This window comes from Perca fluviatilis, chromosome 10 (assembly GCF_010015445.1).
Source record: "Perca fluviatilis chromosome 10, GENO_Pfluv_1.0, whole genome shotgun sequence".
NCBI classification, from domain to species: domain Eukaryota; kingdom Metazoa; phylum Chordata; class Actinopteri; order Perciformes; family Percidae; genus Perca; species Perca fluviatilis.
Window position 1 is genome coordinate 2,318,627 of NC_053121.1, and position 13,985 is coordinate 2,332,611.

The window sequence follows — 13,985 nt, forward strand, 5'->3', positions numbered from 1 at the left end:
GAAACTATTTATGTCCCCATGTTTGTCCGTAGGCTGGCTTTCCTCAGCAGCTGTTTTTACCTTTCTTTTGCCAACCCCTAAAGCATAAAAGTATAGTATAACTATTGCATGGGATTGTTCAGTCAGCTGTGTATCTTACCATGTTTTTGCTTTGCATTGCTGTGTATGCAGACTTTGGTTTGAGTAAAGAGTCTGTAGATGTTGATAAGAAGGCGTATTCCTTCTGTGGTACGGTGGAGTATATGGCCCCTGAGGTGGTCAACAGGAGAGGACACACACAGAGTGCAGACTGGTGGTCTCTGGGAGTACTTATGGTACAGAATTTTTTTTTTGTTTGCTTTGACATGTATATGAACTGATAGGGGGAAAAAAATCCTGTTGATTATATTCCCTTTCTTTCGTTGTGTGTTTGCAGTTTGAGATGCTAACGGGGACATTACCGTTCCAAGGGAAAGACCGCAATGAGACCATGAACATGATTCTCAAGTGAGTCATTAGGCACTGCATGATAAAGACACTCAAAGTGTGACAGAAGTGAGTCAAGTTTTGATTTGTAAGTAATGATGAACCATGGCTTTTTCTTTTTGTCCATATCTACCGGTACCTGTCGCTCTCTGCTCGTTTCCGCCCTCCAGAGCTAAGTTGGGAATGCCCCAGTTCCTAAGTCTGGAAGCCCAGAGTTTGCTGAGAATGCTGTTCAAACGTAACCCTTCTAACAGACTAGGTAAGATTCATTACAGTCGATTGGGTGAGCATGTAGACCTGTTAGAATAAAAGAAAACGAGGTGTTGTTGATCCGCGCATTGTGCCACTCGCTTAGCTTGAGCTTGTTAACATTCTGGCATCCACTAAAATCACATGCTGGAAACCCGCTGGGAGAAGAATGTGTGAATGTGTTGATCCTCTGAAAACAATAAAATGACAAACGTGCCAGGGTAACTGAACCAGAGTGATCTGTGTCTTTAGGGGCCGGTCCCGACGGAGTGGAGGAGATCAAACGCCACGCTTTCTTTTCCACCATCGACTGGAATGTGAGCGCACACACACACACACACACACACACACACACACACACACACACACACACACACACACACACACACACACACACACACACACACACACACACACACACACACACACACACCTCATTTCTCACAGACCCATGTAAGTCTCCAGCTTCTGTTGAGGATTCACACCTAACAAACGGTTGGCTTGGTGAGTTCTGGCCATCATTCTTGGCCATGCAAACTAGTGTGTGTGTGTGTGTGTGTGTGTGTGTGTGTGTGTCTGGGCAGAGGGCCAGTTCTCACTGTGTGTGCACTAATAGCCCTGCGTGAGTGTTTAGGAGCCTGCAGGATGCTATTTGCTGGACCGGGCTGTAGAGGGATGGGAGCGGGTTAATCTGGGAGGGGGCGTCTCTCTCACATATGTTCACACACTGCAAACAGCCTGTGGTGAGGTTTGATTTTCTAGCATGTACAGTATTTGTGTTTACTGTATTCGTTTTCTTCTGCAGAAACTGTACAGGAGAGAGCTCCAGCCCCCATTCAAGCCTGCAGCGGGTAAACCCGATGACACGTTCTGCTTTGACCCCGAGTTCACCGCTAAAACGCCTAAAGGTAAATGATACACACACACACACACACACACACACACACACACACACACACACACACACACACACACACACACACACACACACACACACACACACACACACACACACACACACACACTCTCTGTTCACGTGCTTTTGTAATTAAAAACAACAGCCACTCCTGCAGCCATGGAAACTACTCAGCACTGACTACAAGAAATAACTCCCAATTTCATTGGGTGTCTGTATGTTCAAATGTCTATATTATGAATTATCTCTGTATGTTCAGACTCCCCAGGTATTCCTCCCAGTGCTAACGCCCACCAGCTCTTCAAAGGCTTCAGTTTTGTTGCTCCAAACCCTATGGATGAGAACAAGAGCTCCCCGCTGCTCAGCATACTCCCCATAGTGCAGGTGAACACACACTGTGCAAATGTCCTCTATCACAATTTACACTAATTAATTCTTAGCATATTAACTCAAAGACATGAAGATCACACACAGATATTCTTTAACTTTTTAGCCTTTGTATGAAGCTCAATTGGTGTGCAAAAATTACAGAGTAATTTCGTTCACCTCCAACAGTGGACTTGCCACATTGCAACACCAAAAGCTAACTAACTAGAAGTGTCTACCACTTCACACAGATTTCATCTTGCAGGCACACACCTGTTAAATTATCACAGCATTTTAGTGTACAAATCTCTCTTGAATATTTTTTGAGAGTTGCTTACACACTTCCTTTCTTGATTCTAGTGGCTGCCTTTCAATCTGACAATATTCACTGCAGACTTAAATGTCGATTTCTGTACAAAGAAGTCGAATTAGGATCAAAATTGATTGACATGATGGCAACAACTGCAAAAATTAAACCTAGTTGCAAAACAACCAAAACGATCCTTTTAATAGTGGGGTGAAGTCCCTCCTCTTCCGGTGGTCCCCATGGGACCTTAATTCGGAAAACATATGTACGGTAGTGAACGTGGAGAGACAAAAAATGTTTTGATCCCGCTTGAATTGAGTCATAAATTACACATACGATGTTCGTCAATTTAAAAGATAATTTTCCAAGTGAAGAAAGTCTCATTTTGTTGTAGGTTTGTCGTAGTACCACTAGGGTTGGGCATTGTTTGGATTTTAACAATTCAGATTCTTCCTTACGATTCCGGTTCTTTGAGGGTTGGAGTTGAAGCGGGTCACATGCCTATTTTCACAAATAAGAGGAATGTTTTATTTTGATCCAATGGTTGTTTTTCCGTTTCACAGCTTTTTCAATGTGAAATAAAGCCTGACTAGACCGCTGCTTACTGAGCTCCACGGCTGCTACACAACAAGCGCCTGGCCGCTTCGGAAACCAAAACTACGCGCATATTAAATTGGGAAGCGATGATCGGATTTGAAACCGCTCTGTGTACTACATCTTGTTTCGCACAATATGCTTCACCTTGCTTGATGCTCGGCTTGCTAGCTGTTCCACAACACATGTAACGTTATCTTACCTGATGTGTTTTATCCAGCGTCTTTTTCTCAGCGGAGAAGCAAAAGAACGAGCAAGATCCGCTGCTCGTGTCAGTAACGTTACATCCCGGTGGGGTGGCAATAGCTCAGTCTGTAGGAAGTTGGGTTGGGAACCGGAGGGTTGCTGGTTCGAGTACCCATATGGACCAAAGTATGGTGGTGGACTGTTAGCTGGAGAGGTGCCAGTTCACCTCCTGGGCACCAATCTGAATCCCCAACTGCTCGACATGTCCATCGGCAGCTGCAGCCCCCTCACTCTGACACATCTCCATTTGTGCATATATAGGTACTGTGTGTGTGTGAGAGAGATTCAGGCCTGTGTGTAATGTGTATAATAACGACAAAGTGTAATTTCCCTTGCAGGATTAATAAATTATAATTATTATTATTTTTAAAACAAACAACAGACATCGTAGCTTCAGCGAGACATCATCCATGCGACTTTGAAGTGTGTCGTCTACGTATTTTCACAGTCTTATACGGCAACAGTTTAACGATAAACGGAGACTTTCATGATTTGCAAAATTAGCTTTTAAACTGACGAACACGATATGTGTAATTCATGGTTCAGTTCAAACGGGATCAAAAATAACTTGTCTTTCCCCATTCACTACATATGATACACTGATACATAGTGAATTGTGGTCCACCGGAAGGGGAGGGACTTCGCCTCTCTATGGTTGTTGTGTTCCACTGCAGACCTACACTACACACACACACACACACACACACACACACACACACACTCGTCCTCCCCACATTCAGCATGGCTCAGTTTATGCCCATAACTGCTAATTTGATAGCATTTTGCCGTTACGTGATTTGTGAATAGGGAACCAATGCTACAATGTCGGTAAATCTGCAATGACATTCTTGACTGCTGAATATGTAATAACTTCACTACTGCAAGTTCCACTCTGTGAACAGAAGTGTTGAATGCGGTGGAAGCACACAGCACCAGGTTTTCAAGTCCGCACATCAAATGTGTAGGCATGACTCGTGACGGACAGAAGCTGTTTTTTTTTATTTTTTATTATTATTAATTTCTTCAGTTGATGTTAAAGGAGACCTATCATGCTCATTTTCAGGTTCATACTAGAACATGTTTACATGCGTTCAAAAACACATTCATTTATTTTTCTCATAAATCATCTTTTTCTCTGAATTTACCCATATTTACCCTCTGTCTTAAATGCTCCGTTTTAGCGCCTGTCTCTTTAAGCCCACCTCCCAATAAAGCACAGTCTGCTCTGATTGGCTTGTGAGTAAAATATGACACACCTTTTGCAAAGGCACACTGATAAAAATATCCTGCTTGATCTACTTTAAAAAACTACTTTTTGCATCAGATTATTATGTGTAGATCCAACAAGGCTAGTCTTTGAAGGGGTGAGATATCTTTCTTACCTGAACCCTGATTTTTGGTTTAAAGCGTGATTTATGCTTCTGCGTTAAATTTACGCCGTGGCTACGTACGTAGGTACGTGGCGACATGGACCCTACGCCGTTGCCAGACGTGCACCTCTCGAAAAAAATGTATCTACACGTCGCTCGGCCATGGCTTGGTAGCGTTGCATTTCCCCCGACTCATCTCCTGGTTCTCCTTCTCCATCAACAACATGACACCTGGGAGAAGGTTAACTTTTCCTGCTACAGGTTTCTGACCGTAGTCAGAAAGAACAGGAGGAGACACTTTGTTTCTCTCACTATGACTAGAGTCACTACTCACTCTAAAGCGAATCAACGTCACTCACTCGCTCTACAACACACACACACACACACACACACACACACACCGGCCCTGCTAAACTCTTAAAGAGATTGACACACACCAATGCACAAGTATAAACTTCAGGCCACTTACGTAGGCTACGGCAAAAGCTTTGCGTGGAGCCTCCACAGGACCATAAATCGCGCTAAAGACGTCAGACTGGGGTCATGGGGACCTCATCCAGCAACCTTGGGCTTTAGGCTACTCACAACGCTAACTGTCCCCTAACCTGTGGCTCCTCTCACAGAGTTGTGTGGGTGTAACTAAGAAGATTGGCTGGCATAAATACATCTTGTTAAGGAAAAAAAAAATGCACAATGTCTTGTATTTATAACTATATATATATATATTTACGTAAATTTACAAACTTTTTACTTGTGTTGAGATACTCCGATGGCGGGCGGTATATTCTATGAAGGGGAGACAAATCTGAATTGCTTGACCTGTTCATTCTGATCTAGGCAGCCAACAAAAAACTGATTGTGTTGTTTTATTTCACAGTTTGTGGGTTGGTAGGCACGCTATTTACCCTGAAAAGTGATATGTCCCCATTTAAAGAATGTAACGTAACAGTTAAAATCTTGTTCTCTCCAGATGCACGGGGGCTCGACCAAGTTCTCTGATCTCTACGAGCTGCAGGAGGACATAGGGGTCGGATCCTACTCCATTTGTAAACGCTGTGTACACCGAGTCTCTGCCATGGACTATGCTGTGAAGGTAGTAAGTTATTTTTGTATGTATTTTTTAAATCTACTAAGCACCAGTGTTCATTTTCTCTTTTCTGCTCCTCTAGTCTTCAGGCCTCCGATGCATTATGTGTCATGGTCAATATCAATAGTTGCATTCATGCTGTGTGACAGCCTTTTTTGAAGTTGTTCCTCTCATGATCAGCACCTCTTGAGTAACTGTGTATGATTATTTATTTTTTTATTAAAAAGAATGTAACTCCACTCTTAGTGCATTTGTAAGCCATTTAGAAGGCTGTGGCTTTAAAGAGCCCTGTGATTTTAAAATCCTTGGGAACTAAATGACTAAGTGCACTAAATGCACAATTTTCACATATTGGTGTCTCTAGAGTGTGGGTTCATAAAAGCCTCTGAATGTGTGAATGAAATTGAGGAAAATTAAGAAAGCATTTCTATTGGCCAACAGACCAGCAGGGGGCAGCACCGCTTCAAGCTACTGAAACCATAATGCTGCTTCTATTATTTAAGCTAGTTTAGATTTTTAAATGCTTTAATTCTTTGCCAGTACACTCTGTAATTTGACTCACTGCTCATATCTGTGTTTCCACGTGTCTCAGATTATAGACAAAAGTAAGAGGGACCCCTCTGAAGAGATCGAGATCCTGATGCGATACGGACAGCATCCCAACATCATCACACTGAAAGACGTCAGTAACCTTTGTGTGTGCGCGAGCATTTCACGGCAGTAACGTTTGTAGTTTGTCACCATACTGTGTGTGTGTGTGTGTGTGTGTGTGTGTGTGCGTCAGGTGTATGACGAGGGCAGGTATGTATACCTGGTGACGGAGCTGATGAAGGGAGGGGAGCTGCTGGATAAGATCCTCAGGCAGAAGTTTTTCTCTGAGAGAGAGGCCAGTGCTGTGCTCTACACCATCACCAAGACTGTTGACTACCTCCACTGCCAAGGGGTGAGGAAACACTTGTGTACATATTTGAGCACAAGTGAAAAATGTGATATCTTCTTCGCTAATGTATTTTTTATTTTTTTATTTTTTTCCCTCCTCCTTCCCCAGGTGGTACACCGAGACCTGAAGCCCAGTAACATCCTATATATGGATGACTCGGGAAATCCCGACTCCATCAGGATCTGTGACTTTGGATTCGCTAAGCAGCTTCGGGGAGGCAACGGACTGCTGCTCACCCCCTGTTACACCGCAAACTTTGTGGCACCAGAGGTGAGAGGGGAGAAAGGATGGAAGAAAAAAAGAGAACAAATGCTAGAGGGAATGTACGACTTTGAAAAACAGATTAGTTCTGTTGTTAAAGCCTGTTTTATCCAGCTGAGACTTTTGGCTAAAGTCAAGCCCTACCTGCTACGTAATGATTTCAAAAGAGTTATACATGCATTTATTACGCCTCAATTAGACTACAGTAACTCTTTACATGTTGGGTTGGATCAGTCATCGCTTCGTCGGTTACAGTTAGTCCAGAACCCAGCAGCTCTGCTTTTAACCGGGACTAAAAAGCGCGAGCAGTGGCTTCCTGTCCCTTTCGGGATTGATTTTAAAATTGTATTTGTTTTTAAGATTTTAAATGGGTTGTTGGCTTCTTATTTATCGGAACTTTTACATGTCCACGCTCCTGTCAAAGCACTGATGTCATCCAATCAGATCCAGGTTAAAAAAATAAAGCTGGCCGAGCCTTTTCAGTGGCTGCTCCAAATCTCTGGAATAGTTTACTCATTTAAATAAGAACTGCTCGGACCGCTGAAACCTTCAAGTGCTTGCTTAAGACCCACTTCTATTCATTGGCTTTCAATTCAAGTTGAGCTTTGACACCTTGACCTTTTTCTACTGTTTATTTTGTTTTGTGTATGGTTTGTGTATATTATCCTTTTTATTTTTATTTATTTATTTATTTTTTTAAATGTGCTATATAAGTAAATTTGAACTGAACTTAAAAACATGTACAATACAATTTTTTAAAATATGGTGAAAGCGATTTAATGTGGGAGAGGATAGATAGCAAGCATGTAAAGAAGAGGTTTTTTTTTATTATTTTTTATTCCCATTGTCAATATAAGTCCCTAATGGTTTGCCTTTCTTTGTTTGTGTTGGTCCAGGTACTAATGCGGCAAGGTTATGATGCAGCCTGTGATATATGGAGTCTTGGAGTTCTACTGTATACCATGCTGGCAGGGTAAGACTGCACTAAAAAAAAAAAATTTAATAATGGATAATTTGGCTTAAATGTGGGAGGGAATGATTAATCGTGAAGTGTCCAAATGTCTTAAACCAGTCTAATGCCGTGCAAAGATGGAGCTCCAAATAGTCTACATCATTGCTCTGCTTACTTGCTTTGCGTATGCGTTCTGGAGCACTTTTTAGTTGCAAATTTCTGATAAATAATTTTCAAAGTGCCAAAGACTAGTATACAATAGACTCTATGAATTGAAATACAGCATGCGTTTTCCTAATTTCTTCTTTTTGCCCCGTCAGGTACACACCGTTTGCCAATGGGCCAAACGACACACCAGAAGAGATTCTTCTCCGGATAGGATCTGGAAAGTTCTCTTTGACAGGTGGCAACTGGGATACTGTATCAGACACCTCAAAGGTACACACACTGACACTCTTTCGCTTCACACAGGCAGCGTGTATTTGAAGCTAATTTTCATTATTACTGTGACTTTTAAGGTCCCATGACATGGTGCTCTTTGGATGCTTTTATATAGACCTTAGTGGTCCCCTAATACTGTATCTGAAGTCTCTTTTTATATAGACCTTAGTGGTCCCCTAATACTGTATCTGAAGTCTCTTTTATATAGACCTTAGTGGTCCCCTAATACTGTATCTGAAGTCTCTTTTATATAGACCTTAGTGGTCCCCTAATACTGTATCTGAAGTCTCTTTTATATAGACCTCAGTGGTCCCCTAATACTGTATCTGAAGTCTCTTTTATATAGACCTTAGTGGTCCCCTAATACTGTATCTGAAGTCTCTTTTATATAGACCTTAGTGGCAGGGCCGTACTGGGACTGAAATTCAGCCCGGGACTTTAAGATGGAGAGGCCTTTTACGCGAGTGCCCTTGGTGCACGAGCAGAAGGATATTTTGCAGTTATTTTAATTCTAATAGTGTTTTTATGGTATAAAGAGAATCAGATTACGCTGAAGACCTTGAAGAAACTTCAGGATGACACCTGCCTCCTCAGGTTGTATAAGCAAGTCACCACTGCACTGAACACAACCAGGTCAGCAAAACCTAATCTCCAACACATAAGTCACAGTATACTGCTAACTACCAGCATGTCATGTGCACAGTCAGTTGGAGTGATCAAATAGTTACAAATACTCACACTCATATACTCAAAAACTGCAGTGCAGTCCCATAAAATAGAGGTGTGTGTGTGGGTGTGTGTGGTTGGTGTGGGGGTGGTGTGTGTGTGTGTGTGTGTGTGTGTGTGTGTGTGTGTGTGTGTGTGTGTGTGTGTGTGTGTGTGTGTGTGTGTGTGTGTGTGTGTGTGTGTGTGTGTGTGTGTGTGTGTGTGTGTGTGTGTGTGTGTGTGTGTGTGTGTGTGTTCCCCTGTGATGGACCCTGCCTCTGCTTACTGATTGTGCAGCTACATATCATATGCATGAGAAGAACATCAGTTATAAATATGATTAAGAATAAAACATTTTCTAATTGAATCTGTGCTTCAGTCAAGTTATGATCTAGTATGTGGAACTATTGGCATTTTATCCTATATGTAAATATCTGATTGATTGATATGCCTAATATGATTGCCTACCCAGCCCTGCACACTGCCCCTCTACCTGTCTGTTTCCTGCTCTTCCTCTCTCCTCCTCCTCCTCTCTCCTCCTCCTGCTGCTCCTCATCCTCTCTCCTCCTGCTGCTCCTCCTCTTCTATCCTACTGCTCCTCCTCATCCTGCTCTTTTCTTCTACTGCTCCTCCTCCTCTTCTCTCCTGCTGCTCCTCCTCCTCCTCTCTCCTCCTGATGAGAGTGTATGTGTGCAACAATAGAAAATAAAAACAATTAGCTTATCAAAGCAAAAATTTGGAGACAGAAACAACTCAGGTAAACAGGCCTAAAACTCCTAAAAACCTAAAACTGTCCTACCTCACATCACCAAAGAGAAAGTAAACTCTTTTTTTCGGCGCCTTAAGTTTGAGCCAATCGGATGTCAGGAAAAAACGAGGATCAGTTAGGAGGGGCCGCTCATATCCCCCCGCAAGATTGAAAGTATTGGTTTGGCCCGGTCTGAAACACACACAGCACTCCGCTGCAGCTGAACGGCCGGCCAGGCCGGTCGCGTATGGAAAAAAAAAAAAAAAAAGTATTGACCACCGGCCGGTTCGGCCTGAAATGGACTGGCCGTTCGGGATTGTTCCCGGTATTCCCGATGGCCAATCCGCCCCTGCTTAGTGGTCCCCTAATACTGTATCTGCCAGTGCCAGAGCCAGTCCCACAATGAGCTTTCCTTAGGATGTGCCATTTCTGTGTCTGTAGCTATTGAGGAGGAGAGAGGGGGGGACAAGGTGGAGGGTGGGGGGGTGGCCTTGACCAACTGCCACTTTGCTTGTTTGAAAGCCATGATGTCTCTCTCTCTTTCTCATGGGTGGGCGAAATTCTCTGGGCGGGCAAAGCAGAGAAAGGGCAGGTAACCTTGCTCCTTATGACCTCATAAGGAGAAGATTCCAGATCGGCCCATCTGAGCTTTCATTTTCTCAAAGGCAGAGCAGGATACCCAGGGCTCGGTTTACACCTATCACCATTTCTAGCCACTGGGGGACCATAGACAGGCTGGGGGAACGCATATTAGTGTTAAAAAACCTCATAAAGTGACATTGTCATGTCATGGGACCTTTTTAAAGCATATTTTCTAGATCTTCCTATATTATTGATATATTTTTTTTCCCCCTCTCTTTTCATGTCTGTAAAGCACTTTGTACACCTTTTCTTTTCTTTTTTTTCAAAGGTGCTACATAACTTAATTTAAAAAAATGTAAAATATATAGTCAGCAAGCAGTAATCACTTAGCCTATATAATTACAATTTGGCATATCGAAACAAAATTAAAAATTACCAGTCATACGCCTTAAGACCTTAGCTAATGTCAGCAATTAATTGCGGTTAAACCGCGATTATGTAAAATATAAAGGACAATTATGTAATAATTGTTACAGGCCTAATTGTGTGTTTATCCATCAATGAAAAATCCCACTTGAAATAACTTGATGTTATTACTGTATTTATATTCTATGTTCCAGGACTTGCTGTCCCATATGCTCCATGTGGACCCTCACCAGCGATACACCGCGGCGCAGGTTCTCAAGCATTCCTGGATCACCTGCAGAGATACGCTACCACACTACCAGCTCACACGCCATGACGCACCTCACCTCGTCAAGGTGGGTGTTTACATCCTCCTACTCAATGCACGGACAGAGACCCAGCAGCAAAAACACAGCCTCCATCATTTGATACCATGTAGTCGAATGTAAAGGCAAGTTGTACCTTCCAGAGATGCGATGTAACGAAGTACATTTACTCAAGTACGGTACTGTTCATAAGTACAAATTTGAGGTACTTGTACTTTACTTGAGGCTTCACTTTTTGTCACTTTCTTCTTCTACTCTACTACATTTCAGAGAGAAATATTGCACTTTTTACTCCACTACATTCATCTGACAGCTTTAGTTACTTTACAAATTAGGATTTTTGCAGACAAAACTCATAAATTAAAACTACCCAACAATATAACTGCCTAAAAAGTGCAGCTGAAATGATTAGCCAAGTATAAACTTAGTTGATTGACACAACAGTTTGGATCTTCTGCATCGAGAACTTTTACTTTTAATACTTTAAGTACATTTTCCTGATGATACTTACATATTTTTACTTAAAGCTCCATTGTGTAATGTTTTGAGTGGATTCTTAGCAAAAAACCCTTTTTGTTCTTTCACAAATATGTGCTCATTCATTTGTAATTACTTCCACCAACTAATCAAAGTATTCTCATATACGTAGAATCTGCCATTCAGAATCATTCAGAATAAATATGAGCATGTCGCTCGTATGTATTCTGCCATGTTGCGCCTCCATCTTTAAAATGCATTAGCCAAAGAGGGACATACTGCCGCCTTTCGTGCTTTTACACTCCGTGGCACTGTGACGAATACCAGGGGGAGATTACACGCGACTGCCAGCAGATTTGAAAGCTTGTTGAAGATGGAGGATCATGCTGATACTTTACTAACATTAGCTTGCATTCGTTTGGGAACCTGATAGCTGATGTTAGCAATGAAATGGTACCAAAATAACGAAAACCTAAAACTATTATTACACTGGAAGGAACACTCACAGACAAAGTCGTACTTCTTGGAATAATACGGCTACCGTAGGAATTAAAATGCGATCAGAATGGGAGGGGCTAGAAAGTAAAAGCCAATTGGTTGTCATATACAATTTCACCGCTAGATGGGAGAAATTCTTACACAATGTAGCTTTAAGTAACATTTTCAATGCAGGACATTTACTTGTAACAGAGTATTTTTTACAGTGTGGTATTAGTACTTTTACTTAAGTAAAGGATCTGAATACTTCTTCCACCACTAGTTGGGACACATGTTCTCACATGTGTTGGCCTAATGAGTAAAGCCCGTTTACTCAGTGTTTCTAAACATGGAACCACAGCATCTCCCCGAACCAGAAGAAGGTCTGAACTCTGCTACATGATGTCATACCCTTGCAGTGCCTCTTGACCTATAATGCTTGGTGATACACACTTCTAACCTTATCTAATATTAATAGCAGATCCAACAGAGCAGATGTGTCCATCCTTCCATCTTATCTTGCCACCTTTCCCGGTCAGATGCTTCTTTTCAAATGGAACTTATCAGGTCCTATTTTTGACACAACCTATGTGGCACTCAAGTGGTTCACCAGAGCAATGTTGCTAAGCGACTGACAACAAAAAAGTATGTTGCCTTTTTCACTTTTTTCTTTTTTTTTTTCTTTTTCAAAAAATGGTGAATCATTCTTTTTTAACTCCAGCACTAAGGTAAGGAGCGATAGGACGGATAGGATAAAGAAGGTAGATGACAACAAACTGACGTAAAAAAATGAAAGGAACTTTAATGGGTACCAACATTAAAACATCAGCGTACATCACAAATCGTGACCTGGAAGCTATCAGAAACTTTCCACTTATAGAGTCATGCGAACCCTCAACATGACCACACTTGAAGGCACAATATGTCTCTATCTAGTGCTGCAGTCTCTATCACTCTATCGTCTTCTACAGAGAGACGTTGTCTGGGCAGCGTCCTTGCTGTATATATAGAGGCTCTCTAAAATTGCTGAACTCTTCACCCAACCATGCAGAGAGAGGCCAGCTACCCTTCACAGGAAGCTGCTTCTGTCTGTGATTTCCCCCTCCCCCTTTCCTTCAGATGCAAGCCAAAGCCTGTGATCATAGGTGAGTGTAGGAACAAATATCAACATTAAATTGAGAGCTTGGCTTTGTGTCTCATTTCTCTCCTCACCACTTTAACTACACACAGACTCACAGTCATTTTGACCCTCAGCATATCACCTAAACCTCTAACTTGGTACCATCATTCCTCTTTCTCACTGCGTGTTCTGTAGAGAGGTTTATTCATGTAATGCAACAGGTAAGCAGACATGGCAGACTTCTGTATTACTTCTGGCTTTTGGTGGGAACAAATCGTATCGGTACCACTCAGAAATACAGGGCCCTGTCTTGCACCTGGCGCAGTTGTCAGTTTCCCGTCCAGCGCCCACATCGTTTAAATAGCAAATGCACTTGCACCCATCTGTGCGCTCATGGGCGTGCTGGTCTTACAGGGAGGTGTGTTCAGGTGCATTCTGGGCATATTTTATCTTGAAGCAGCGGGAAGTGGTTTCACCATTGGCCAACAAAAACCTGGTCTAAAGTCAATAACGCAGCATTTCATAGTTATTAGTAAAATGTGCGTGTACGCTATGCTTGTTACACACACACAGGGACGCATAGCAGCACACAAACATGCAGAAGATTAAAAATGAAAATATTACAATGTGAAAGTATTATATGATCTGCTCGTGCACTTTCACTTCATGCACGAGCAGATCAGTTTCTTCTCCTGAACATCTCTCCTTCCTGCTCAGCAAATCCTCCTCCATAATAGCAATGTGCCGAGGTCCAAACGTGCCTGGCTTTTAAAGGGAATGGAAGAGGACCCTCTCATTGGTTTATTGCATGTTACACCCAAAACTCACCAATAATAAAAAAAAAATGTTGGCACTAGGTACAACCCTTTTGAACCATGCGCCTGGCGCACGGAACCTTTTTTCCGCCGGTAAACTAGAAAATGTGGTTTTGGACACCACGCAACACGTTCC

General features: G+C 42.3%; 1 protein-coding gene across 6 annotated transcripts in view; it reads left to right on the plus strand.

The window, feature by feature from the left end:
- LOC120566869 (ribosomal protein S6 kinase alpha-6) overlaps positions 1 to 13,985 on the plus strand; it is a 33,361-nt gene that overhangs the window by 7,239 nt on the left and 12,137 nt on the right. For 4 of the 6 annotated variants that reach the window (XM_039813534.1, XM_039813537.1, XM_039813539.1 and 1 more), the window contains 13 exons: positions 172 to 314; positions 416 to 486; positions 636 to 724; positions 967 to 1,031; positions 1,520 to 1,622; positions 1,890 to 2,014; positions 5,484 to 5,609; positions 6,193 to 6,282; positions 6,385 to 6,543; positions 6,649 to 6,810; positions 7,698 to 7,774; positions 8,074 to 8,191; positions 10,850 to 10,990. In XM_039813534.1, coding sequence (XP_039669468.1) covers positions 172 to 314; positions 416 to 486; positions 636 to 724; positions 967 to 1,031; positions 1,520 to 1,622; positions 1,890 to 2,014; positions 5,484 to 5,609; positions 6,193 to 6,282; positions 6,385 to 6,543; positions 6,649 to 6,810; positions 7,698 to 7,774; positions 8,074 to 8,191; positions 10,850 to 10,990 — 1,469 coding nt within the window. The remainder of the gene's footprint in view (positions 1 to 171; positions 315 to 415; positions 487 to 635; positions 725 to 966; positions 1,032 to 1,519; positions 1,623 to 1,889; positions 2,015 to 5,483; positions 5,610 to 6,192; positions 6,283 to 6,384; positions 6,544 to 6,648; positions 6,811 to 7,697; positions 7,775 to 8,073; positions 8,192 to 10,849; positions 10,991 to 13,985) is intronic. The other 2 variants (XM_039813536.1, XM_039813538.1) reach the window with 1 other exon arrangement.